The 26831-nt window shown below is 40.6% G+C and overlaps 1 protein-coding gene across 1 annotated transcript; it reads right to left on the bottom strand.

Annotated features, from left to right (window-relative positions):
- Positions 1-6715: 6715 nt before the first annotated feature.
- On the bottom strand, positions 6716-25942 carry pla2g6 (phospholipase A2, group VI (cytosolic, calcium-independent)). Its single transcript, XM_037690358.1, has 18 exons — positions 25884-25942; positions 25106-25326; positions 23965-24174; positions 22748-22928; positions 21691-21878; positions 20231-20327; positions 19821-20003; positions 16851-16959; positions 14074-14190; positions 13410-13491; positions 13048-13211; positions 12825-12975; positions 11814-11950; positions 10381-10535; positions 10200-10251; positions 9723-9838; positions 9476-9549; positions 6716-7540 (listed from the first exon to the last, which is right to left on the bottom strand). Exons 2-18 carry the CDS (start codon positions 25318-25320, stop codon positions 7396-7398), a joined length of 2376 nt encoding a protein of 791 aa, XP_037546286.1. The 5' UTR covers positions 25321-25326; positions 25884-25942; the 3' UTR covers positions 6716-7395.
- Positions 25943-26831: the final 889 nt, after the last annotated feature.

Raw genomic sequence — 26831 nt, 5'->3', positions numbered from 1 at the left:
GATCAGGTAAGTCTTTCTCTTCAAGATCAGGTAAGTCTTTCTCTTCAGGATCAGGTGGGTATCTGTCATAAGTTTCTACTGGAGAATTCTCAGGGAACGCTTCAGCTACATCTGGAAGATTTTGCTCAACAGTAGTCAAATCAGGTTCTGGTTCAATCCTTTCTGGTAAGCATTCTATAGGTTCGGAACTCAGGTTGGACCCTAGTGTGTCCACTTTTAGGTTTCTGTGATAGTGGTATTCTTCAGAATCAGATTGGGATTCATCAGCTCCATCCAATATGTTTTCTTTAGAATGTTGTCGAGTTCTTGGTCGCCTTACTGCCTTTGGCGGGTTAATTTCGCTCTCGACCGGGGTCACAGGAAGAAAACCACATGGCAGCAGGAGGTCACGATGAAGAGTTCTTTGTGGACCATCTCTTGTCTCAGGTTTCACAACATACACTGGGACGTCTCCGGACTGTTTCAGGACAACATACACATCGGACTCCCACCTGTCAGCTAACTTGTGCTTGCCTCTGAGACGGACGTTTCGGACCAGGACTCTGTCGCCTTCTTCCAAGGTGGAGTCAACAACATGCTTGTCAAACCTCGTTTTGTTGTGATCGGCTGTCTTTTTAGCATTCTCAGTTGCTACTCTGTAACTGTCTTCAAGTTGAGATTTCAGGTTGCGGACATATTGAGAGTGAGAGCCTGGCTGATGATTGACTGGTAAGCCAAAGGCTAGGTCAACTGGCAATCTTGGCTGACGCCCGAACATTAACTCGTAAGGGGTAAAGCCGGTTGTCTCGTTCTTAGTACAATTATAAGCGTGTACTAATGGCTTGACATACTCCCGCCAGTGACTCTTCTTCTGGTTTTCAAGGGTTCCTAACATGTTGAGCAGGGTCCTGTTGAAGCGTTCTACAGGGTTCCCTCTCGGATGATAAGGTGTGGTTCTTATTTTTTGAGTGCCGATGAGCTCACACAGTTCTTTTATTGTTCGGGAGTTAAAGTCGGGACCTTGGTCACTGTGGAGTCTTTCAGGGATGCCATAATGGACGAAAAAGTGGTCCCACAGGGTCTTGGCCACTGTCCTGGCTTTCTGATTCGGGGTGGGGACTGCCACTGCATATTTTGTGAAATGGTCGGTGATGACTAGAATGTCTTTTGTGTTACTTGAGTCTGGCTCCACACTGAGAAAATCCATGCACACGAGTTCGAGTGGTCTCGTAGCCACAATGTTGATGAGTGGTGCTGCTTTCTCGGGTATGGTCTTACGTCGTATGCAACGGTTGCAGGCTCTGACTTTATTTTCTACCTCAGTTGACATTTTGGGCCAATAGAATCGCTTCCGGACAAGATCAAGCGTGCGCTCTATGCCCATATGGCCCATGTCATCGTGGAGGCTCTTGAGGACTACAAATCTCAGGGCTTCTGGAAGTACAAGTTGGTAGTGAGTCTGAGCACCCTCTTGTCGCCTGCGATACAAAACACCATTTGAAACCACCAGTTTGTTCCACTCCCTCAATAAGAGACCAAGCTCAGGAAGTTCTTTCCTCAAGCATGGTGGAGGTTTCTCTCCGGACTCTAGTTGCCTGAGGACTTCACCAATGCATGGGTCAGCATTCTGTTTATCTCTTAGTTCAGCTGATGCTAACGGGGGAACGACAGGTAAGCCACCAAGCTGATCCTCCTCTTCAAAGCTTTGAGGGAGGGCCTTTGGATGGTGGGCAAGTGACACAACCAAAGTGGTGCTGGGTACTGTTTCCCCAGGGTCATTGTCGGTTACTTCATGGACCAAGTGCTTCTCGCAAATGGCTTTGATTGTGCTTTCATTCAGGTGTGCGTAATCAGCCTGTGATAAGTGCCTTTTTGTGAATTGCTGTATCCTCTCCAACTCCTTTTGTGACGATATGTCATCAGGTACTTTGCCATGGGGACGTCTGGACAGCCCATCCGCATCCTGATTCTGCTTACCAGCTCTGTACTGTAGCTGGAAATCGAATGTTGACAGAGCGGCCAACCATCTGTAGCTCGTAGCGTCGAGCTTAGCTGAGGTGAGAATGTATGTTAACGGATTGCTGTCCGTGACAGCAAGGAATGTGTTTCCGTATAGGTAATCCTGGAATTTCTCTGTTACTGCCCACTTAAGGGCAAGAAATTCTAATTTGTGAGCAGGATACCTGGATTCACACTTTGACAGACCCCGGCTCGCATAGGCAATAACGCGCTTCTGCCCTTGTTGCTCTTGGTAGAGAGCAGCACCGAGGCCTGAAGTGCTTGCATCTGTATGTAAAATGTAAGAGAGTTTGGGGTCAGCAAATCCGAGGATGGGTGCGGTTGTCAATTTTTTGATTATGGTGTCGAACGCTGTTTGGCAAGAAGGCGTCCATCTGTCACCAAAACCATCCTTTGGATTGAAATACTTCTCAGGGTTCACTGTGGTTTTAGCTTGCTTCCTTAGCGGTGGATAGCCAGCAGTGAGCTCGTTGAGTGGCTTCACGATCTTTGAGTAGTCTTTGATGAACCGGCGGTAGTAGCCGCAGAAACCTAAGAAGGTTCTTAGCTCTTTCAAGTTATTTGGTTTTGGCCAGGTTTTTAATGTCGCTACTTTATCAGGATCGGTCTCAATGCCTTTTTCAGACACAATGTGGCCAAGGTATCTTACAGAAGTTTGGTAGAACTTGCATTTCTTTGGTGACAGTTTCAAACCAAACTCTTTCAATCGGTTGAGCACATGCATCAATCTTTCCTCGTGCTCCTCCAATGTAGAGGAGAAGATGATGAGGTCGTCCAGAAAAACTAGGGCTTGCTTCAAGTTCAACTCTCCCATACAACGCTCCATAAGTCTCTGGAACGTGCTAGGGGCATTGGTTATCCCCTGAGGCATTCTGTTGAATTCGAAGAAGCCTAGAGGGCAAACGAATGCGGTTTTGTGTTTGTCTGTTTCCTCCATCTCTATTTGATAGAAGCCTGATTTGAGGTCGAGCACCGAGAACCACCTGGACCCGGTCAACGCTGAGAAGGATTCTTCCAGATTAGGTAAGGCATATGAATCCTTTACTGTTTGTGCGTTCAATTTTCTGTAATCTATGCAGAGTCTGACATCGCCATCCTTTTTCCTGACAACTACGATTGGCGAGGAGAAAGGCGACTCTGATTCACGGATGACTCCTGCATCGAGGAGTTGCTGGAGATGGGCACGCACAGCCTCTATGTCCTTCGGATGTATAGGTCTCGGCCTATGTTTGAATGGTGTCTCGTCACTGAGAGTTATATGGTGTTTGATTCTGTCAGTGCGGCCAAAATCAAGCTCATGCATTGCAAACACCTCTGGCATGGAGCTCAATTTCTCTTTTATCCTCTCTTTCCACTCGTTGGGGACAGGAGAATCAGTAAGATCAATGTCGAGATTTGGTTTTTGGTCAGGTTTTGTAGAAGAGTCTGAGTCAGGGGTCTTGACGGGTTGAACACTCTCGACAACGTGTATCTCTGCTATCACAGCCTTTGGGAACAGGGTGATGTCACGCTGTGACTCGTTTTTGAGCGTGACTGGGATGTAGCATGATGGCTTTGGTGGTAGACTCACCAGACTATCTGCCACCAGGATGCCGCCAGGCAGGGACGATGACTTTGGTGACTCTACTATCACCCACTTTCCAACATTAGATGTTCTGCAGCTTACTGATCCTTGAAGGACTTTGGTCTGTCCAGCTGAAATGGTCTCGAGGTCTCTACTATGAAGTCTCACCTCTCCTAGGCTGGAATCAACAGACTGTTTTTTCCGGATTTCAAGGGTCTTCAAGACAACTTTATAGCCATAAGGAAGAGACTCAAGGTTCTGAGGTGCAATCTCTGCACACTTCTCATAGAGAACATCCAAGGTATTTGTGCCGATAAGCACTGATGACAACGTGGAGCGCATGTCAGGTACAACCAAGGCTAGAGTAGGTACCTCGATGTCGACTCCGAGCAAGCTCTTTGGGAATCTGACGGTGGCCTCAACATAACCAAGGTAAGGGACGCTTTGACCGTTGGCTCCTTCCACTTCTAGTAGGTCGTTCAAAGAATTGAGAGGTAGATGAGACATGCTCTCTAGATAGAAGGAGTTGGGGATTGTTGATACTTGGGAGCCTGAGTCCAACAAGCAGCTACAGTCTTTGCCAGCTATAGTCACTTGTGCGGTGCACTTGGCTCCAATCAAACCTTTTGGTAAGGTCACTGACTGTCTTTGTGTGTGAGAGTACACATGGGTTCTGTGCAACTTCCCTTTGGGACACTTTGCCTGTGTTCCAGTCCCCGTTTGTCCCACAACCGGAACTGGGTTTAGTTTAAAGGATCAGGCTTTGAAGTGCCATGTTGTCTGTCCCATGCTAACTGCTTTTCTTTTAGTTGCTTCCTCTTCTCAGCCACCAGAGATGGGTTCGGTTCACTTTCACACTGAGGCTTAATGTGTCCATCCTCTCCACATCTAAAGCAATACCAGGGCCTCGGTCTATTGCTTATGCTGATGTGTGCATCTTGGCTCTGGGGCTGCAACCTTTGAGATGTGTGAGTGATAGCTGGGGAATTCGTGTCAGCTGTTTGAGGAGCTAGTCGTCTGGCCGCTGATTTAGGTTTCCTACAGTCTCTCTGCGTGATGCGTGTGAGCTGGGACTGTAGGTCAGCTATTTGTTTCTTTAAGTCTTGGATTTCAGACCTGTGACCAGGAGCTGGCAAAGATGAGCTGCAGTCCTCTTCACTCTGCACATAAACGCCTTGATAATGAGAAGACACTCTTGGTTTTGAAACATTGAGGTGTTGTTTCATGCGTGAAGCTTTGGAAGAACGTTTATCTTCTGCTGTACGGAGTAACAGGAGAAGTTCAGCAAAGGTAGGTGGATTCTGCTTCTTTTGTTCTAGCTGGAGCTCAACTATCAAGATGTTATCCCAACAGCCTCTGACAAACTGCTTGAGAAGATGCCGATCAAGGTCACTTGCAGTCACACCTCCTCTCCTGAGGGTGGTGCTCAGCATAACTTGTAGCCGTTGTAGGTAAGCTGAGGGTTTCTCACCATTATCCTGCATTGTGTTAAGATACTTTGCAAAGAGGTCATCTCCATCCTCGACTGTGCCGAAAGCAGAGTCCAAGATCTCTAAATACGCACTGAGGGGAGAATCAAGTGTCAGGTGCTTCACAATGTCAATGGCGGGTGATAAGAGACTTCCAAGAAGCTTTCGCGACTTGTAAGGTTCAGACTGTGTCATATCTTTAAGGAGAAGTTCCACACAGGAGCGCCATGTCTCATAATCCACTTCACTGTTGGGGCATGGAACACGCCCAGAGAAGGGTCTGAGTCTCAAGGAAGTGTGCATCTGCAGAGCAGAGTCTTCATTTCTCACTATGTGCTCAACAATTACTTTTTGTATATCAGGTGGATTGACGTCAGAGATGTCAAAAACTTGAGAAAGAAATTGTAAATATAATTGGGTTACTTGTAACTCCTACTTTGCTTCCGGACATCGACTGTTTACATGAACGCTCCTGCAAGCACCCTGCAGATGTTGGACGCTGTCTTTCACTGTGCGCTAAGATTCATAACTGGCTGTAACTACCATACCCACCATTGCACCCTGTATACACTAGTTAACTGGTCATCATTAACTTCATGCAGACTCTCACACTGGTACATTTTCATCTTAAAATCACTCCTTGGTCTGCTGCCCATCTCCTCCTACATGTCACTTTGTCTGTGCAACTATAGCGTGTACTCCCAAACATCATTACCTGCAGTATCCCCTCAGTGAGGACTGAATTTAGCAAAAGTGCCTTCTCTTACTCCGCTCCTGTTTCCTGGAACACCTTGTAAAATGATATGAAGCCGTCAACTTTGACCTCTCTAAGGGATTGTTAAGTTCAATGCAAAAATCATTCCAGACATGTCCCATATTTTAATATTTACCCCATTTTATAATGTAGCTCATTTCATTTTATATCACTACTTTCATTTACCTTTCATTTTATATGCTTTTATACGATTATTGTTGTTTGTACTTCATTTTGTTTTTTGCTTAAAAACAGGTCTCTTGTAAATGAGTCCTTGTGACTCAATGAGACGAACCTGTATAAATAAAGGTTGAATGAAAATAACTCGTGTTTTTCATTGTGGATATCAAAAACATTTTTTTATGTTTATCTTTTAGGAGCGTTGTGTCAATATCTGTTCTACAGATGGTTCTCTTTGTTCCTATAAAATATTTTCTCCTAACAAACCTGAAATTATGATTCATGTTATCTTTTCAGGATCATTGCTCAAACATACAGGAAGCTCACTTATTGATGATGCTTGCACTTTTTATTTATTATCAGGTCCCAACACTTTATTAATAAAACTTGAAATTCTAAAACAATCAGTGCAGACTTGCAATGCAAGTTATGCACAAAAAACTCAATAACAAAACAGTTGTTAAAAAAAGTACAAGCAATTCTTACCGTGGTGGTAAATTATTTGTACTTATAATTTACTACCCTAATTTTGAAACGTTTGCAATTTGTAAAATGCCAAATAGAAATAGGCCTAGAAACTCTGTGCAGGAATGCTAATGACCCCAGAATTAAATCAGTCAGATACATGTGAGGTCAGTAGTGATACAATTTATTACACACTTCAATAAACAATAACATAAAAGAATAAATTACATAACAATTGCTTCCTGTTCATGCTGTGCAAGCAGCAGCAGGTCTGTTACTCGATCTAGGTTGAAACGGTTTTTACTTCACTCGCACTCAGTGAGGTCAAAACAGGAAAGATTTGAAGTAAAGCGTGAGAAGTGTGAAAGTTACTTTTCAGGGGTGAAGGTAAATGTGTCAAAGATCAGTATAAATAAACATGTAAAAGCATGGTCATAATGAAACTTAGTAAGAAAAATGGTTCTCACACAAACGTACACTTTTTTCCTGGATGTATTACAGAGTTCCTTGGATTATAATAGACAGGTCTAGACTTTTTTTTGTGTGTGTGTGCGTGTTGCAATAACCAAACCTGGTTAAAACTTTCACAGTGAGTTTGCTTGTTTGCGTCGGTTGATGCCACTTCCTCTGCCTACTCCATGTTTTACTAACTGTTGACGGGAAGATTTTATCAAGTCTTCTCTTTTTTATATAAAACCAGTAAACCTAATAAACACAGCAGTGATAAAGTTACATGATGCTACATACTGGTAATTATTGTTTCAACAAGTAAGTCAGTATAAACCCTGGATTTGCTGTCAGTGTCTGCCATATTTAAATATCTTCTAAATACTTATTTCAGCTAAAATAGAAAAGTCACTTTACTTCTTTAAAAGTACCATCGACACAGACAAAGTCTTGAGGCAGTTACATGGTTCAGTAATGTCTCTTCATTCTTCTGGCAACTCTGTGATTTCCTCGTCCTTTCAGTTGTTTAGTAAGAATTTTGCCAGAGACTGAAGGATCTCCCTCTTCTCAAACAGGTACATCTGAGTTTCCCACAGCATGTTGACGAGGACTGCGTCGCTCACCTCATCCAGCATCACCTCCTGAGACAGCTGCGGACTCAGTCTGCACAAAAACACAATTTACAATCTTGAAAACTTTTTTTCAGAAGACTCAAAGTGATGTTTGCATAAATAAACTACATATAGGCTATGATAATTGTGTATGTTTTTTTAATAGCTTTAATAGCTTGTTAAATGTGGACCCTCTTTAATGGAAATAATTGGTCATTTGCATCTGTACTTTAGCTACAAGATCAGTTGTAAATTTGTTAAGTGGAGTTACATGTAGTACATCTGAATTAATTTCCCAAATTTTGAAAAAGTAAATAGACATTGCAATGCTAAATAACAGCTGTTAAAGAAACAATAAATGCTTGATTTATGTTACGTTCAAATGTTTCATTCATTCATCCATCCATCCATTATCTTCAGCTAGTTCCAGAGTAAGGTCTTTGTGGCAGCTGCTTTAGTAGGAAGGCCCAGACATCTTTCCCGGCTCTTGTAGGAGGATTCAAAGGCATTCCCAGGACAGCCAAGAGACTGTCTCTCCAGCATGTCCAGGGTCTCCTCCCAGTTGGACATTCTCAGAGCACCTACCCCATACTTATGGAGCACCCCCCACAGTGTACCTCAAAGATCACAGTCAAATGCCTTCTCCACATTCCACAAAACACATGTAGACTGAATGGGCAAACTCCCATAACCCCTTAAGAACCCTAGTCAGGGTAAAGCACTAGTCCAGTGTGCTACGGCCAGGACGGAACTTGCATCATTCCTCCAAAATCTACAGTTCGACTATCGATCAGACTTGCTTTTCCAATACGCCTGTATAGACCTTAGCATGGAAGCTTAGGAGTGTGATGGCCCTATAAATGGAATACAGGAGATCCCCCTTTTAAAGGAGGCAAAACACCACCCCAGTCTGCCAGAGTCCATGCAATGTTGCAAAGGCATGTCAATCAAGACCGCTTCACAACAGAGCCTTGCGAAACTCATAGCAGATATCATCCACCCCCGGCGCCCTGCCACTGTGGAGCGTTTTAACTACCTCTGTGACTTCAGCCTTGGTTATGCACAGACCAACTCCGAAGTCCCCCGACTCGGCTTCCTCCATGGAAGACGTGCCGGTTGGATTAAGAAAGTCCAAGACGCATTCTTTCCACCTCTTGATGTCATGACTGGTTGAAGTCAACAGCACCCCACCTTCACTGAACACAGTATTAGTAAAGTGCTGCTTTCTCCTCCTCAGCTGTCTAATGGTTTGCCAGAATCTCCTCAGAGCCAATCGAGAGTCTCCATCCAAGACCTCATTGAACTCCTCCCATATTCGAGCTTTTGCCTCAGCAACACCCACAGATGCAGCTCGCTTGGCTCACCAACACTCCTCAGCTGCCTCCGGAGTCCTACCATCATATAAGACCCAATAAGACTTTTTCAGCTTAACAGCCTTCCTAACCTGGGTTGCCCACCACTGAGTTTGTGGATGGACACAGTGAGAAGCACCAACAACGTTGCAGCCACAACTCAAGACAGCCACCTCAACAGCAGAGGTGCAGAACATGGCCCACTCAGACTAAATGTCCCCTGCCCTTGTTAGGATGTGGTTAAAACTTTCTCGGAGGTGTGAGTTGATGATCTTTCTGATGACAAACCCTCACTACATGACTGGGTCTATCCGGTATCTTCCCCGACATCTAATCCAACTCACCATCAAGTGGTGATCAGTTGACAACTCCAAACTGTTAATATTATAAATGTTGACATTTAAAACCTTTCTCCTCATAGTAAAAAAATCTAAACATTAAACACCGATATGCGAGCAGACTGAAAATAACCATTTTGTATTTATTTAATGTTTTCGTGATAAACTGTTATATTTAACAGTTCATCGTGAAAACTGATAAACTGTTTTATCAGTTTATGATAAATACAGATACTTCTGTATCGTTTGCCACAAAGATAAAGAAGCTAAAAATAACAGAAAAGCAGAACAACTGACCTGTGGTAGATGGTATCAACCATTTCACACCAGGCTCTGGCCCGGTCCACTGCACAGCCATCAGAGTCCGTACACTGTCCGTTCAGAGGAACCGCAGACCCAGAAAGACAAAAACACTTGTTTGAATGTGTTAGTCATGAGCAAAAGCTTCTAAAAAGGAAACAAAAAGTGAGAAAAGCAACTCTGACAGAAGGAACAAGACAGCAAATAGAATCCTGGTTTCCAACACAAAAAGTGGTGCACTCACACAGTCCACCAGCATTTTGCCCAGCTCCTTCGCTCCTACGAAAGTCTTGGCCAGCTCCAAAGGGTTGGAGGGCCTAAATACATCCACAGAGCTCACCACCTCTTGGGGGGGTTTACCTGGAAACACACAAGGTTTTGTGTAACAAGTCAAACGGAACAAAAAAGTGGACTTCAGTCAGAAACTGAACTCTTACGAAAAAGATTAAAATGAGGTAAAAACAAAGCTACATCAACTAGTAATAAAGCTTTAATTACATTATGTAATAACTAAACCCAACATTCGTCTGTGCCACAAGTCAGACATTTGTGCAAACGGTTGCAAAAACAATGAAGTCATTAAAGAGTCAATATTCATGTCTTTGAAATCCAGTTAAGTTGTTAGAAATCAAAAGCTAGCTGTGGATAGATGAATAATATTTTACAAACTACTCCTTCAGGTGCATCCTTTACCGTGTTTGGAGACAATCAGGTGACCTACCTGTCCCAAGAGAAACAACTACACCCATCTTCCTAACATTCTGCAGGTCGCCCTGAGAGGGACAGAACAAAACAATATTTAAATTTAATGCAGGCAAAGGTTTGCAAACATTGCTCGGTGAAGAATTAAATACAATTTATGATATAAAAAAAAGAATACATAAAAAATAATAAAAGTGCACCTTAGCTTGTAAGGCCTTGTTGTACTGGTGGATTTCTGTAATAGCATCCAGTGTCGGGTTATTAGCCAACAGCCCACCATCCAGGAAGCGCCCCATTGGTCGGAAATAAGTGGGAGCAGCACCACTGGAGCGAGCGGCTCGCCACACAAGTTGTTCTGAAATAAACAAAAAGACCTCAGTCAAACAAAAATCTGAGGCTTTCGGTCAGAGGACAGGAGTCTTGATTTAAATCTCTGAGTGCAGTGAAAAATCATTTATGTTTAAAAAAAAAAAAAAAAAATCACCTCTCTGCTCTTACTAGAAAAGACTGGAAGAGACGAATTACTAATTAGACCAGGTGTTTGTTTTTTTGTGTTTGTGCTTTTGCAACTACTAAAGATTTTTATGTTAACTTGGGCTGGGTGATGTTGCAGTTTAAAGCTTTACACACTCTCTAAACTGGATACGTTCAATTCTGAGTTGTTCGTTTTCATTATCGGTTTGTAGAAATCTCGGGAATGGGAAAAAAATATATAGCAAAAAAATCATTTTACTACATTTTTACCATACCATTTTATTTATATAGCACTTAAAACAGCGACAAGGACAACCAAAGTGCTGTACAGACAGAACAACAGGTAATACACAAAGCAAAATACAAAATGAAATAAATCAGAATATAGACATAAAAATGATGTAGATAATGACGACTAACCAGTGTGGAGCATCACACTGGTGTAGAAAAGCAATTTACAAAGTTAATTTTCACAATCTAACTACAATTGTGATCTAAAACAGATGGTCAAAATCATATTTTAAAATCTTTGCTAAACCTGAAGACTGACAAGAGATGTCAAAGATGAAGCTGCAGCAACTTCCTGAAATGGGTGTTTCTAAAGATTTTTGCTGACTTAACTTTAATTTATGAATTTACTGAGAAGCCTCTTTGTGCATAATTTGCTCTTTCACTGTTAGCACTTTTAGTTAAATAAAAATGATATTTTAATATCTACTAGGGTCTTTCCTGCAGGACATTTGACGACTTTGAGCCTTTCACCTGCATTCAGACACCAACGAGCATCTACACACCTTCATCCGTCACCTTCCTACGCTTTCTGGGAGGTTCTTCTGTGTATCCTACTATCAACACATCCTCATCCTCCCATCCTGCAACAACAACATGGCTGGCACTCAAACTGTACACATCTGAACTTATTTATGAATGTGTTGACACAAAAATTGAAAGGTTTTCGGTCAGCTCAAAAAATAAAAAAATCATTTTCTGGCCGTTTTCCCAAAAGGAAACAAGAACACTGGCGCATGTTTTTCCTGTTGGGATCGCCTCACTGTAGTGTTAAAAACCATTAGAGCCACAGTGAGAAGTGCTCATTTGATGCCATCGAGTGGTATTATCCGTGCACTGCACAAAATGAGGCGGGCAGTGTTTGAAGTACCTTGAGGAATGATGAGAGGCTTGAAGGTGGCAGTGGTGGCATACACAGGCTCCCTGGGAATGTCTGGGGGGTTGTAGTTTCTGAAGATATGCAGCTCACCTGGGTGTCTATCAGCTAGTACACTGGTCACCATGACCCTGTGCAAAGAGTACAACAAGAAAAAAAAAAACTTTATTCCTAAAGAGAGGACAGATTAAATACAGGTGGAGGACATCCATCCATCCATTCATTATCTTTTACCCGCTTCTTCCATTTTGGGACACGGGGGTCGCCGGTGCTCATGTCCAGCAATCACTGTGCGAGGGGTGGGGGACACCCTGGACGGGTCGCAAGTCCATCACAGGGACACAGAGACAAACAACCCTTCACTCTCTCTCACACCTAGGGACAATTTAGAGTTACCAGTCAGCCTAACATGCATGTTTTTGGTCTGTGGGAGGAAACCAGAGCACCCGGAGAAAACACACATGCATGGTGAGAACATGCCAACTCCACCCAGAAAGACCCCTGGACCGGGATTTGAACCAGGGACCTGTTCGCCGAGAGGCAGCAGCTCTACCAGTTGCGGTGGAGGACATATATATGTTTATTATAAAAATGATAACTTGAATGTTTTTGATACGGTCAAGTAAAACTAAAAAAAAAAAAAAAAAAAGAAGGCTAGAGCCGTCTTTCTAAACTTAATTTAAAAAAGGTATCTTACCGCTGCAAAAATCAAAAGACCCTATTCAACACTATTTATGTTAAACTCAAAAAATATATACATTTAAAACCTGAAACTCTGGAGTCAAAGAGAGGGGGGGGGGGGAGAAAGACCATTTTATAGAAAGTGTCACTACAATATACTTTATCTGTTATTAAGGATTTGTTTGGACACATGGCTTTTTTCACAGCATTTGGCCTCTTTCATGTCTTTTGACATTGTTCTGTCCTCAGGAAGGTTTTGTTTTAAGTACTTGGTACACGTCTCTACAGGTTGCCAAACTATTACATTCTGACATGAGCTGTCACCTGGGGTATCGCACGTCTGTCATCTTGGTGTTTTCTCCAAATTCTTTCTTCAGGAAGTCCTCCAGTGGTGCAGATTCATAGGGTCTGGAGCCTTTAAATACCTGCTCCTTCATCCTAAAGTACAGGCAGCGCAAGTACTCCATATTCTTACCTAACACAAAGGAAACATTATAGAGGTGGATACAAATATTAACAATAATAATAATTTAAAAAAAACACATACCATGAATTATGGCAAGGGCGAGGATGCCCCCTGTGCTCGTGCCAGCTATCCAATCAAACAGCTCTTTGGTGGGTCGTCCTGCCTCTTTCTCCAGAGCGATCAACATCTGGATCAGCACCAGGCCTTTAATACCTCCGCCATCCAGACACAGGAGTCTGTCCATCCTGCAGGACAGAAGAAAGAATACATCAGCCCACATACTATAAAAGCATTTTTATGTTTCCAAAACTGGAAAAATGACAGAATTCTGACACGTTCACTTCAAATTACTGAATGATTACAGGATAAAAGTCTTTTGAATAAAAAGAGAACTTGTATTATCTTTAGATAAAGCTTTTTTCATATAATGTGCCTATACTTACTTCCTCTCCACTTTAGGACCATCAAGTTCAGATCTGCCTCGGTTCATTGCAGCAGCTCCTTCATACATGATGTTGTTGAACCCTACAAGCAAATCAGAAAAGCTCAAGATACAAACAACAGAAGGGAAGAGGCTGCTCAGCTTTATGCAAAACAGATGCAAGTTTTACAAAAAGTGGAAGTGTTGAATCATTGTTTAAAAAAAAAAAATAAAAACAACTTCTTTATCCAGATGACATGATTGAACCTTTTTTGTTGTTCTTTATTCATTACAATATAATATTATCAACTACAAGTATGTTGCTTATAAAAAATGTTTGAGCATGGCAATTATGCATTACCATTTCTTATAATAAAGTGAACACTTCCAAATAAAATCTCAATTTTATAATGAAGAACTATTTAATAAACAGAAATGCTGTGCAACAGTGTAAACATCACATTTTTATTTATAAAAAAAAAAAAGAAAAAAAAAAAAGGTTAAAATAAGTGTGTCAGTACATAAAAGCTAATTTTGTTAAAGAGTCTAAATACTCTAAATGTAGAAATATAAAAAGAAACACATTTATTTTAATTTGACAAAAAAAGAAAGTACTGTCTGAGTGGAAGAAAAATCTAAACTATATGCAGTAAAAGGAAAGGAAAGCTGAGGGACGAAGGCGTTACCTATGGCTTGAGGTTTGGTCGTGTTGGAGATGACAGGAGGACTGCTGGGGGAGGGGGGCAGGCAACGATCGACTCCTACATTACACAGCATGTCCAGCAGTATCTTTCTATTAGGGCCTTTGGTGTTAATACAAACACAAGCCAACATGTTAGACATGCAAACACATGCCACAAGAGCACAAGAAGGGAGATTTTAGGATGGAGAGATATTTAGTGAATAGAGAGAGAGAAAGAGAGAACAACAAGCAGATAGCATCATAGCAATCAAGAAAAAACAGCAAACTCAGTTTATGGTCTCTGAGCACAAAACTTCTTCATGTTTACACAACTTACGTATCAACAGGATGTCATACTTTAAAGAAACAATGTCCAGATCTTTTATTAAAAAAGAAAAATAAATGGTTTTTTTATGTTGCTCTAAGTAGCATTGCTAGGCCTGTCGCGATAAACAACAAATCAATTAATTGCATGATAAATGAAAATTATCGACCTCATTTTCATTTATCGCCTTTATCATTTCTTCGCGTCTCTCTCTTTCTACTGAAGACACTGGATGACAAAAAGCTCAACTCTGGGCTCCTCACGGACTCCTCCCTTTCTCTTTTCTCTTTAAAATCCATTTTAACCATCCGAAATAGCTTTTTTTGGATCGTTAAAAGCAGCTAAGCTGAGAAGCTAAGCTACGAGCTAAGCTAACAGGCCAACCTCGGGGAAAAAAAATCCTCCGTCTTGTCAAAGCTCCAAAAATTCACGGTTGAAACCCGACCCTTTGTGTAAAAAGTTTTTCTCTGCAAAAAGAAGCTGAGAACTTATTTAATGATTTTTGTATTAAAAGCTTTGTGTGAAAAATGCTATGCTAAAGAGCTCAAATCACACCAAGCGTCCGCCATTTTGAGAACCGAAGAGACAGCCCATGTCAAGTCAAGGGGCCTCCCTCCCAGTTTTCTTAGAGACACACTGCTCGCTCCCTCACTATCCATCCTTCAGTTCAAAAAGTCTTATACTGCCATCCGGTGGTCGAAAAAAGGTACTACACTCAAAACAAATTAAAACACATCTTCTTAAATTTGACAATAATTACTAATTATATAATAATAATAGATTGTATAATAGATTAATAATAATAGATAATAATTGAAGTAAATTCTTCACTAACAGGTTTTTAGGATTTGGGATATTTTCACTTGGTTGCAGCTCTGCTCTCATCTGTTGAGAAAAAGCTACTGCACAAAAGGTAGGAGGAAAAAATTAACTAGTGCGACCTAATTCAGAAATGGGAATACGAGTTTATGACATAACTAAACCTAACTGAGGAACAACTGGGAGTGCTTCCTTTTGCAGGGGTCGCCACAGCGAGGGAGCTTGCATGAATGACAGTCGTCTTACACTGGATGCTCTTCCTGACGTAACCGGTGCTTGAATTTGACCAACAAGCTACCGCAGTCCATTCTAATTATGTTCCTAAAGACAAATGGACTTTGCGTTTTGTTCTTTTAAAGATGTTTCTTTCACGTCTCATTCAAAAGGCTTCTTCGGTTCTGATGGATTTGAGCAGAACCGAAAAAGCCTTTTGGACGAAACGTGAAATGTCTTTAAACACCAATGATCAGGGGTCTACAACCTTTGTGATAAAAATAATCATTTTCACTACTTTGCTGACTAATTACGACGTGTCTGAGCCGCAAAATCTGCTGCAACTGTGTACCGTCAACTGGTGACCAGTGGACCATTACAAGTTTGTTGGAGATGGCTTTTCCAGCCAGTGGGGCATGATATTATAAAATGAAAAAGTCTAATCATTATTAACATTTATTGATATTTTTACATTTTAATACAAAAGAAAAGACCAGTTTCATGTAAAGAAAGAAAAACTATATAATTTTTAACAATTTTATAAAAATTAAAACACTGAACTCTGCAGGCCAATGTGAGTTCTCTTAATTGTTGAAGTATCTTACTTAAAGCATAAAGTAAAAGACAGAATAAAATTAGTCCAGTATGTTGGATATCCAGTTACATTTTTAAAGGAAAAAAAAAAAAACCCTTTAGTTTACTTTGACTTTTGTTTTTTGTGTTGGTTTTTTTTTTTCTTATCTTCAAATATTCCTTCTCAGCAGCTTGTCTTAAAGATATTCCAAAACATTCTGGTGGTTTTGAGAGAAAGATCACGCTGTGAGACAGGAAGTCGACTTAAAGTAGCTAACAAACTACTAGCAAGATGTAGTCCACGTTTCACTTCTCGTATTTGTACCATTCTTCACAGATTAGAAAATGACAGGAAATCTGCTGAAACTAGCCATTTTTTATTGTTGGCAATAACTGAAATAAAATTCAGTTTTATTTGAGTTTTGTTCAAAGTCTGAAAGAGCCGCTGCAGAGGGACCAAAGAGCCACATGTGGCCCCAGAGCCGCAGCTTGCAGACCCCTGTCCCACTCGACTGAGAATCAACAGCAACGTTTCTAACACTTTGCTTCTAGAGTCTCGAATAATGGTATGAAGTGCTGTATAACAAGAGTTGATAGTTAATACACCAAACCAAAGAAAAGTTTAGGTTCATCCGGTAACATTTAAAATAATTTCACTTTGGAAGCATATTTCAGTGCAGAGCTCTGTCATTCACCATGAACCGCATGCTTTAAAACAGACTCCATGACATCCAACATTCATTGTTAGTTCAGGCACATTAAACTCTTGTTAGATTAATTTTCGTAACTCAAACGGTCTCATCATAGTTGCCGTTATCTACGTTTTGATTTGCGCCTGTTGTTTGTCTCACCTTTACTGTTGCGTGCAGCAATGAGTCCAGGAGTTTCTCCCAGGTCATTGTGGATCTCAACATCAGCACCAAAAACTATCAGTGCTTTGATCATCTCTATGTGGTCCATCTAAGGAGCAAGAACAAAACTGTTACAATAGATTTAAACTATTTACTATATACAGTTTTAACCCGTGACCCAGAAACAGAGGCGGACTGGCCATCGGGCACGACGGGACACTTCCCGGTGGCCTGGTTGCCGAGGAACGGGACTAAAGGCTCGGTTCGGGTCGCACGGACTTTATTATTTTAAATAAACAATTCACTTTTGCCTGGGCTCAGGTCTCACGCTGCACTGCAGCGACGGAGAAAGCCTGGCACATCCCCCGGCCGGGCCGGCCCCCTCCCTTCCTTTTCTGTGTGTCGCTCACAGAGCAGAGACACACACACACACATTGCGCCCGCCCCCCTCCCCGCCCTAGGACTCGCGCTCCCGACGGTGTTGGCGCGCGGTGCGTGCATCTCTGAGTTGTAGAATGGAGCAACAGAGACAGCCAAAGAAGAGGAAAGGTGGAGCAGAGAGAGAGAGGATAAAAAAGAGAAAAGCTCTGGCCGCGGATGCTGCTAAGTGCTATAAATTAATGTTTGTTCGTAATGGAGCAGGTAAGAGAAACACTTGTGTTGAAAAAATTGAACTCTGGCACAGTTTATCAGCACAGCTTAATATCCACATGCTAGCTTCACTTTGAGGGACCTAAGTGGGCCAAAACTGACTTAATATAACAAATGTTTTTAAGTTTTTACAAAGAATATTGCAAATTTTATAATATGGGTTAGGATCTGAAAAAAGTTTAATGTTGAAATGTCTAGGAATTCAGATTTTTTTGTATCTAAAAAAGTTAAGTCAGGTCCTCTGGACAAATAAAAAAAAAAACTTGTTGAAACTTTTGTCTTTAATCCAAAAAACTAAGTTCAGTCTGAGGAGTTGCAACAAGCTCAGTTTCAAATAGCCTCTTCTCATAGTGGATCAACCTGTTAACATAAGGAAGACCTGCAGCCTAACAACCCCTAACAATGGTTTCTTTTCACAAAGATGGCTTCCTTTACTCCTCTCTCAAACCATAGTTCCTCTCTATCAAGGATGTGCACATCTTCACATCTTTCCCTGAAAGTGACTGCTGGCCTGCAGATGAGTGTAAACTGCCGAGTCTTGGCCTGAAGATGTTGCTCTTCTGTGCTGGGCCAAAGAGCAACATCATCAGGCCAGGAGAACTCTGTGGTTTACACTCATCTGCAGGCCAGCAGTCACTTTCAGGGATGAAGATGTGCTCATCCTTGATAGAGAGAAGTGTTGGTTTGAGAGAGGAGTAAAGGAAGCCATCTTTGTGATGAGAACTCATCCATCATTAAACAGGGACAGAGGCCTCTGTGTCCAACTGTAGCCCTCTTACAATGCTGTTATTGCTGGTATCTCTCAGCCCCCTGTGAATAGCAAACAGCCTAGAGCACTAACGATCCATTGTTAGGCTGATGATGGTCCTCCTTTATCATGTTAACAGCTAGTTCTGGATGTCAGCAACAAACTGGTTGATCCACTATGAAAAGAGACTATTTGAAACTAAGTTTGTTGCAACTTCTCAAACTGACAGTCTTTTGGATTAAAGACTAAACGTTTCAACAAGTTTTTTTTTTTTTAATCTGTCCAGAGGACCTGACTTAACTTTTTTAGAATTTCTACCTGGATTATTGAGGATATTTTGTGTATACCCTTCATTACTCCAATAAATTATCTGAATATTAAAATCCTTGTATTACAATATTTTATTTAAACTTTATTTTACCAGGTAAAGTTCCGTTGAGATTAAGACCTTTTTTTTTGTTATATGAATAGCCAATACATATAAATAGTCAATAAGTGAAAACTCAGTTAGACGTGTGCAAACAACATGCATTCAAAGTGCGCTCAATTGAACTCAGTCTTGGTGGTTTGCGTTAATCAGGTGGTGGTGGCCTGGGATGGTATCAAAATTCCCGGCCTGGATTATTGTCCCAGTCCGCCCCTGCCCAGAAAGGAAGAAGCGGGTGAAGATAATAGATGGATGGATATTCACTTTGAAGCTATTACAGCTCTTTAAAAAAAAGAACAACTTTATTTAGTTCTGATTAAAATTGATAATCGCAGAATTAATAAGCTGCACACCTATGTCCAATGTCACTGCAAGGTTTGAACAGTAAATGTTTGTAGTTTTCAAAATGAGTAGTTTTCTGAACTGGCATTGAACAGAGAATGCAGGTGAACCTTGATGTTTTGGTGCAAGATATTCTAGCAGGTAGGAGTTACACTGTGTATAAGAATAGAGGCAGGTTTTATTTATTTATCTGCTTGCCTGAGGTAGAGTGACCGATCCTTTCAAGCGGAAAGAGCAATTTTATCCACCACCAGTTGCAACGGCAGAGCCAAGTGGTAGCTATTGGCCACCATAGATTCATCTTTGGCCACCCCAATAATTTGAGGAAACTTTACTTTTCAGTAAAATAAAAACTAGAAAGCATAATTTCCTCAAATGATTATGGTGGCCGGTTGTACAAATATGGCAGTGGCCATCTTGAATTTTGATGTGGTTTGATAGGGACCTTTCTTACACCTAGATGCAGCCACATATCAAAATGGAAGTCAGTATCTCACTTATTTTTCAAGCCATCATGCTCACAAAATGAACCGGACAGATGGGCATCATTTCCAAGTCTCCATCTGACAAGAGAATCTTTAACATAGAAACAAAACTGTGAAAAGTATTTTTTACATTGGTTATACCCGATTTAAAAATGTGAGCAAATGTTACAGTTGTAGTTTCTTTTTGCAGTACTTAAGCACATAATAGTGGTCTGTGACTTGTAGAAATCATATTTTGCTTTTTTTTTTTTTTAATCTTAAAGAAACCTGAAGTAGTAAGAGAACGTTAGATTATTAGATCAGTCCTGTCCACACACCTTCATAGCCAAGTGCAGAGGTGTGTTCCCATCCTGGCCCTTCAGGTTAGCGTTCGCCCCGTGGGTGAGCAGCACCATGGCTGCCTCGAAGCGACCCTTTTTAGTCAAAATGTGGAGCGCACTCTCTCCGGTCTTACTGAGGTAGTTTATTTCACAGCCCTGCTCCAGCAGCAGACGACACATCTGCCACAGAAAGACCGAAACAGGAGACATAAAGTTAGCTGATCTCCTAACAGTCCCAACAAAACCAGTAACCAGCCAAACCGTGCTGTTCATTTACACAATGGGTTTAGGTTAATTTATTATGTTCAAGCAGGGTTCTTGAAGAGAATCCCCAAATGTTATTTTAACAGCTGCATCACAATGTAAACATGCAGCGAACAGCAAAGACGTGACATAAAATTAGTAACCTCAGCTGTTTTGGCCCAGTGCAGGGGTGTCCCTCCATACACGGAGTCTTCAGCTTGGAGCTGACCAGGATCTGCGTTAAGGATCTCCTCCACACAGCTGAAACACAAACAATAACTACTTGGACTACTCATCACATATTTACAGACGTAAATCATTCATTATCGTTATAAGATTAACATTTTTATGTTCTAAACTGATTCTTTTTTTTTTTTTTTTTTTTGAAGAAGAAGTAGTTAGTTGTTTAAGTGTTTGTTTTTTATTAGGTCCACTGTTTATTTTGGCTTTAAAGGTGCTATATGTTAATTTTTTTTTAAATCCTTTCTTTTCACATTGATGTATTTTACAGAAAAACTTTTTTTTCCCCAGTCACAGTAGCTCTCAACCATTTGCCAAAGTAAAAATAAATAAATTTCTGTTTTTGATGAAAACTTCTATAATTTATTAAGTTTTTCAACTTTTGTAGCTTTTGTAAAAATAGTTTCGCTTCCTAATAGCACCATCTTTAAATGTTAAAACATTCTTTAATATGGTAAAAACCTTTTCGATTGCATTCCTGGAAGGTAATTTTAAATATTTGATAGCTGCAGCACAGATGTTTTACAATAAACACGTTCCAAAAACTCACAAGTGTGTATGAAATCAAGTTAAACTATTTCATACAAAGAAAAGTCACAGGGTCAACCAGAAATAATCCTTTCTTCAAGAGGACATCCTCTACAGTAGTCCCTCGCTACTTCACGGTTCGTTTTTCGCGGACTTGCTCTAATGCGTTTTTTTCAAAGTAAGACTGGACATGACACACAATTGGCTGATTGATGGATGAGCCGCACGATCGGCCTGGATTTTTATTTAAAATATATTTTCAATTATTTAGCACCTGTGTGCAGCCAACAGCTCTAGGAGAAGCTTCCTCCTGCAGCACATGTCAGATCTCTGCTCTGCAGCACGGAAGTGGGCGTGGCCAGTGTGTTGGCAGGTGGCAGAGAGCTGAGATCATGACATGCTGTGCTCTTTTAGAGAGTTTAGAAAATTGTTAGGGACATTGAAAGAGTGTGGGGATGGTTTAAAACACCTTAATATATACCTGTATATAAATACTAAAATAAACTAATACTTACTACGACAGAAAACACCAAAACCTACTACGACAGAAAATAATAATGCTGCTGCTGGTACTATTTCCTTCCATCTCATGTACCTCATGGGAAGGTAATGACAGTAAAGTTTACTTGAACTTGGACTACTGTATCCCTATTCCGCATTTAATTTCACTGATCGTGCGCGTGTGCGCGTGTGCGCGTGTGCGCGTGTGCGCGTGTGTGTGTGTGTCGGGGGGGGGGGGGGGGGGGGTCCCAAACCCCTGCAATAAACGAGGGAATACTGTATTTTGATGTTGAGAGAACTTCACACAGTTTCAGGTGAATCAGTGCTGTTCTAACTAAAGCAGCTTTAGTCTCACCCTTTCTCGCTGTATTTCATGGCGGTGTGGACCGGGTAGCCAATACCGCCAATGACATCACACTTTGCTCCACCCTCCAAAAGGGCTTTGACAGACTCCACACGTCCTAACCGGCAGGCCACATGGAGCGGGGTTTCCCCATTGTTATTTACCTCGTCCACCCCAGAACACAACCGCGAACACAAGGCCTGAACAAGAAGAGGATGGGGGGAAAAAAAATGGAGGAGAGAGGAAAAGAAGATCATGTTAAAAGGAGTTAACACAGTGGAGTTTCCCTTTCTTTTCCAGTAAGCTTACTGCTTGTACCTAAAAAATAAGATGTACACGCCCTCACTTCCAAGCCCATCAGCACAAACACAACACTAGAATTTATGTTTAAAATTCAAGAGAAACTCTTTCCAGAACTTTCTTGTTTGCATTAAACACTGATGGGTAATTTGAGCTGCATACATCTGTCCAGATGGTCGAGTGTGATGTGTGTGACAACCTGCTGCGGGCTTTAGCTTTTGTTGCTACAACAGAACACAGGAATGACAGCTGAGGTATTCTGTGTCTTTAGGGACGGATATATAAAAAGGTGCAATACTTAAACAGCCTTTGAACAGTAACATCTGTAAAACAAAGTTGTCTTGCTTAGCAATGATGCATGCAGAGCCATGATTTGGTCTGCCATAAATGTTGCTTTTGACATGTTTTCATCATTGTTCTCCAGCTTGCACACCCCACATGTGCACTTTCACATTATCATTTTAATAGTTTAATCTAATCTATTGTCTAATCTTAATTATTTTGTTTATGTCATCTTGTCAGGCTTTTGGCAATGAAAACCTCACGCATCTGTTGTGACATTTGAATATTTGGTGCCTTCTGTAGGCAGGAATTGACATTTAGAATCACTGATGGAACCGAGAGTAATCTTCAAATTCCTATTTGATACGAGTTCATCATACAGTTACACATGAAATACATGAAACAATGGGAACTAGTACAAAAACAAGAATAACGCTGCAACCATTTAACATGCAACTGTGACACCACATCAGTCGTTGAGCTTCACCTGGATGATGACAGGAGAATCCTGCTTGGAGGCGTAGTGCATCGGTGTTTCTCCGTTATGGTCTTTGATGTCGGTGCGGGCCTGACTCTCGTCCAGCAACTCCTTCACACATGACAAGTCTCCTCGTGCACACGCCAGGTGCAGAGGTGTCTGACCCGATGCGTCTCGAGCATTAATCTGACTGAACACAGACAGAAAATTTAAAAATATACATTTCCCCAAAAAAGATTTGCATCATAAAAGAACCATGTTTAATTGACTGAACCATTTCATTTTAAAAGTATGAAGATCTGAACATTAATGTTTGCCTTTTGCGGTCACAAGACTTTATTATAATCAGCAAGTTACAGAAGCTGGTTTGTAGAGCTTTTACCGTTTGTGTGGCTTGTGTTGTTACATGTAGGAACATAAAAAAAACAAGGAGAGCTTTCAGTGTTTTTCTGGTTCGTGCATTCTAATTGTAAGACTTGGCATCCAAACTGGAAGATGTTGAACTGAAAATACAATCAGATCTAAGTTTGTAATGCATTTTCTTTTTATCTAACAAGGTTAAGTCATGTCCTCTGGATGGATTCTTCGCTGTTGAAAAGTTTCGTCTTTTATCCAAAAGACTTCTTCAGTCTGAGGCGCTGCAACAAACTCAGTCTTATAAACAGAACCTTCACATAGTTCAACCAGTTTGCTGGTGACAGACAAAACTGGTTGTTCACTTGTTGAAGACTTTTAATGATGTTGTTAAAGCATTGGATGCTAAGGATTATTGTGCTACTGATACTATTTTACTTACTCTGTTTTTATAAAGGTAAAGTAAAAAATACTTGTAAAAACCCAGATGTTTCACAGTTTAAGGACTTTTTTGTTCAAATTAAGAAGGAAACAAAATATTCACAATAAAAAAAGGGTCAACTTCCACAATTTTAGGCTGAATATATATAAATAAAAAAACTATTTGAACGAACACAAACCAATATGGAACAAGTTGCACATCAGTTTAAAAGTTTAACAGCTTATGGGCTAAAATGACCGATAATTTTTGAGTTTGTTTTAGATAAGTCAACTTGAAATTATTCATGGTCTTGCATGCATGTAGCTGGCTCTCACCCGTCTCTGCTGAAAAGATTCAGGCATCATAATCCTTTCTTTTTAAAGCAATACATCAGTGATGAACATGCTAGTGAAAGACTTTCACTGGATAAAAATCAACACCCCCGTCTCACCTCTGTACATAGTTGTGTTTGAGGCATTCTCTCAGGCCCGTCTCCACAGCGATGTGGGCAGAGCTCCAGTCTGGGTGGCTACGGATGCAGTCCAAAATTGTCTGCACCGTCTCAGCCTTCAGTGGAAGAATCTCATAGAAGGGTTGAAGTTTGAGAGCATACTGCGGAAACCAGTTCATGGCCTCTCCCTCTGACATGACCTGAAACAGCCTGCAGACACTTCCATATTACACAATATAGTAAAAATGCCATAAGGGGAATTTTGTTTTCCCCAATGAAAATGTGGTAACACTTTAATAAATGACCACTTGAAAAATAAAGAACTAATAGGAGTAAAATATTTTATGAGTGTTCAAGAAGTTTGTTTTTGTATTCCTTGTTGCCAAGTCAGTACAACTCATTGAAACTCACTTTCATATTGAACATAAAGCTGCTGTCTTCTTGAAACGTATATTTTAAGTCGTTTGAACTAATCAATAAACTTTTCTGCTTCCGACCCACAAAATAACAGTGACTGAGACTTGTGTCCCTTGTTTTCACTGGTTAAAGTATATGAACAATGCTATCTAAAAAAAACTAGAGCATAATTGTAACACAAATAGCCACATCAACCATTATACTTTTCAATGTGGATCATTGTTTTACCTTATTTAAGAATTACAACAAAGTATGCCATTATATTTTTCATATATTTTAATGTCTGGAGATGGAGATTATCTGAAGACTCAGTGTTTCATGATGCACACAGCTATGTGGTTTGGGACAATTCTGTGTAAAAGTTAAACTACTGTCAACTTTAAGTACAACTAACTCAGCGTAAGTAATTGAAATGCATGACAACTTAGGACTTGCAAAACATTCTTTTACAGGTTCAGGAAATGTAAACTTAGGTAACAGTTGGGAAAAAAACTACAAAATTTTCCTAGCCAGTTTTTCGAGTTTCTGTTTGAAACACTACTGACGCAATCAAGAATACGGACTACAAAAAAGGTTTAGCAACTTTTAAGGATATTTGTCAACAATGACCTAAATGAAAAATGCTAATAATTAACTGAAAGGATGAATGCAGCACATCTGCATCTGGACCTTCAACCCTACATCACCAGTGACTGACTCACCACACCAAAAGATCCACACTGACCTCAAAGCTGTCGTTGGCGTCTCGGGAGACGTGAGCAAACAGTCCCACGACTGACTCTGTAGGTTTTTGTACAGGACCATCCGCCCTTCCCTTTTCAACACAGCTTTGTCTCTTGCTTCATAATCGGTCAGCGGCACATCTCTGACCCGGTAAGGGTTTGTGAAGAGGGTGGACACAGAGGAGACTGTGTCCAACAGCCGGCCTAGGAACTGCATCGTTATCTGAGAACACAGAAATGAGTGACACATTTAGAAGAAGAAAACTACATTACAGTGTATAAATGTGTATTTCCATAACACTTCCTCTGGTCTACCACACGGATTGTTGTCAACATTCATGACTTGTTGATTTTACCACCAGTGCAGGGTCTCACTGTTCAAGGTGCAATAAGTATAACATTGTAGATGGTTCAATGTAAAGCCTCATCTATGTAGAAATAATAGGTTAATTAGACTAACCTGAACTTCCAACCACAGAGTTGCAACAAACCCAAGTGTTAGCTGTCAGCCACCATGTCTACTTACAGTCAGTTGTCCTCTGAGGAGGGAAACTGAATTTTGTTCTCAGTTAAATGGTGAACAAAACGCTGCTTACGAATGACCCCATACATGACATGACACGCTAAACGCCGGGGGCTAACCTAGCATACCAAACAGTCCTTTACTTACATTTTCCGATTTAAAAACTCTCAAGCGATTCAGAGAACATTATATATCTAGTTAGTAAGCTGTCACCTGTGACTAATTGCATTAACTGATACAAAACCATGTCAGCTTACCCGCTGTCTTCTGTGCGCGGTGGCTGACTTCTGACAGCTACATCAACAACCACCACCTCAACCAAACTTGCTTTAAGGCGTGATCGACGTGAACTCATCCAATCAGAGCGCAAGATTTTTACTGGATGCATAAGAGAGGCGGGGCTTAAGAAAAGAAGATGCTTGGGTCAACTTCACAAAGGTTTATATTTATAAAAAATAGAAACACTTTCTACTACTGACCATTCCAGCGCCAGTTCTGTTCCAGTTCTGGGTGTTGCTTACCTGAACAATTCTTGGTGTTACAAACTCCCATGAATTGTTTTTTTTATTTTTTTATGGCTTGTTATATTAAATTTATATGTTAGACTTCTCATTTTTGTCTCTCTGAAGAAAACAAGATCCTCCAGTCAAAATAATGAAAAATCATCTCATAATTATTCAAGATGAATGATTCTTTATTATCATGTTACATATGTTTCCACATGACATACCACAACAAAATTATGTTTCATTGTCCTGGCAGTGTTAACAAAAAACAAAACAGACAGCAATAATAGAAACTAATCAAATTAAACAAGCTGATAAAAGTAAAAGAAGCACGACAAAAGAAGGTATATAGACCTAAAAGTTAAATGTAGCAAAACACTAGATAGAAGCTCATATTGTACATCATCTCTCACTGTTTTATGCACAATTTAAATTATATTTGTGCATTTTACACAGTTTAATTTTGTTTTGCACAAGTTTGATCATTCTTGTCAATCTTCTTGTACATTAATTATTCTTATATTGCTGAAAAAAAAGCTTAGATTATTAAAGTTTATCTATCTATCTATCTATCTATCTATCTATCTATCTATCTATCTATCTATCTATCTATCTATCTATCTATCTATCTATCTCTCTCTCTCTCTCTCTCTCTCTCTCTCTCTCTCTCTCTCTCTCTCTCTCTCTCTCTCTCTCTCT

Source organism: Nematolebias whitei, chromosome 16 (assembly GCF_014905685.2).
Source record: "Nematolebias whitei isolate Nwh7 chromosome 16, NemWhi1, whole genome shotgun sequence".
Classification (NCBI taxonomy): Eukaryota; Metazoa; Chordata; class Actinopteri; order Cyprinodontiformes; family Rivulidae; genus Nematolebias; species Nematolebias whitei.
This window is presented reverse-complemented; position numbering and strand designations above follow the sequence as displayed.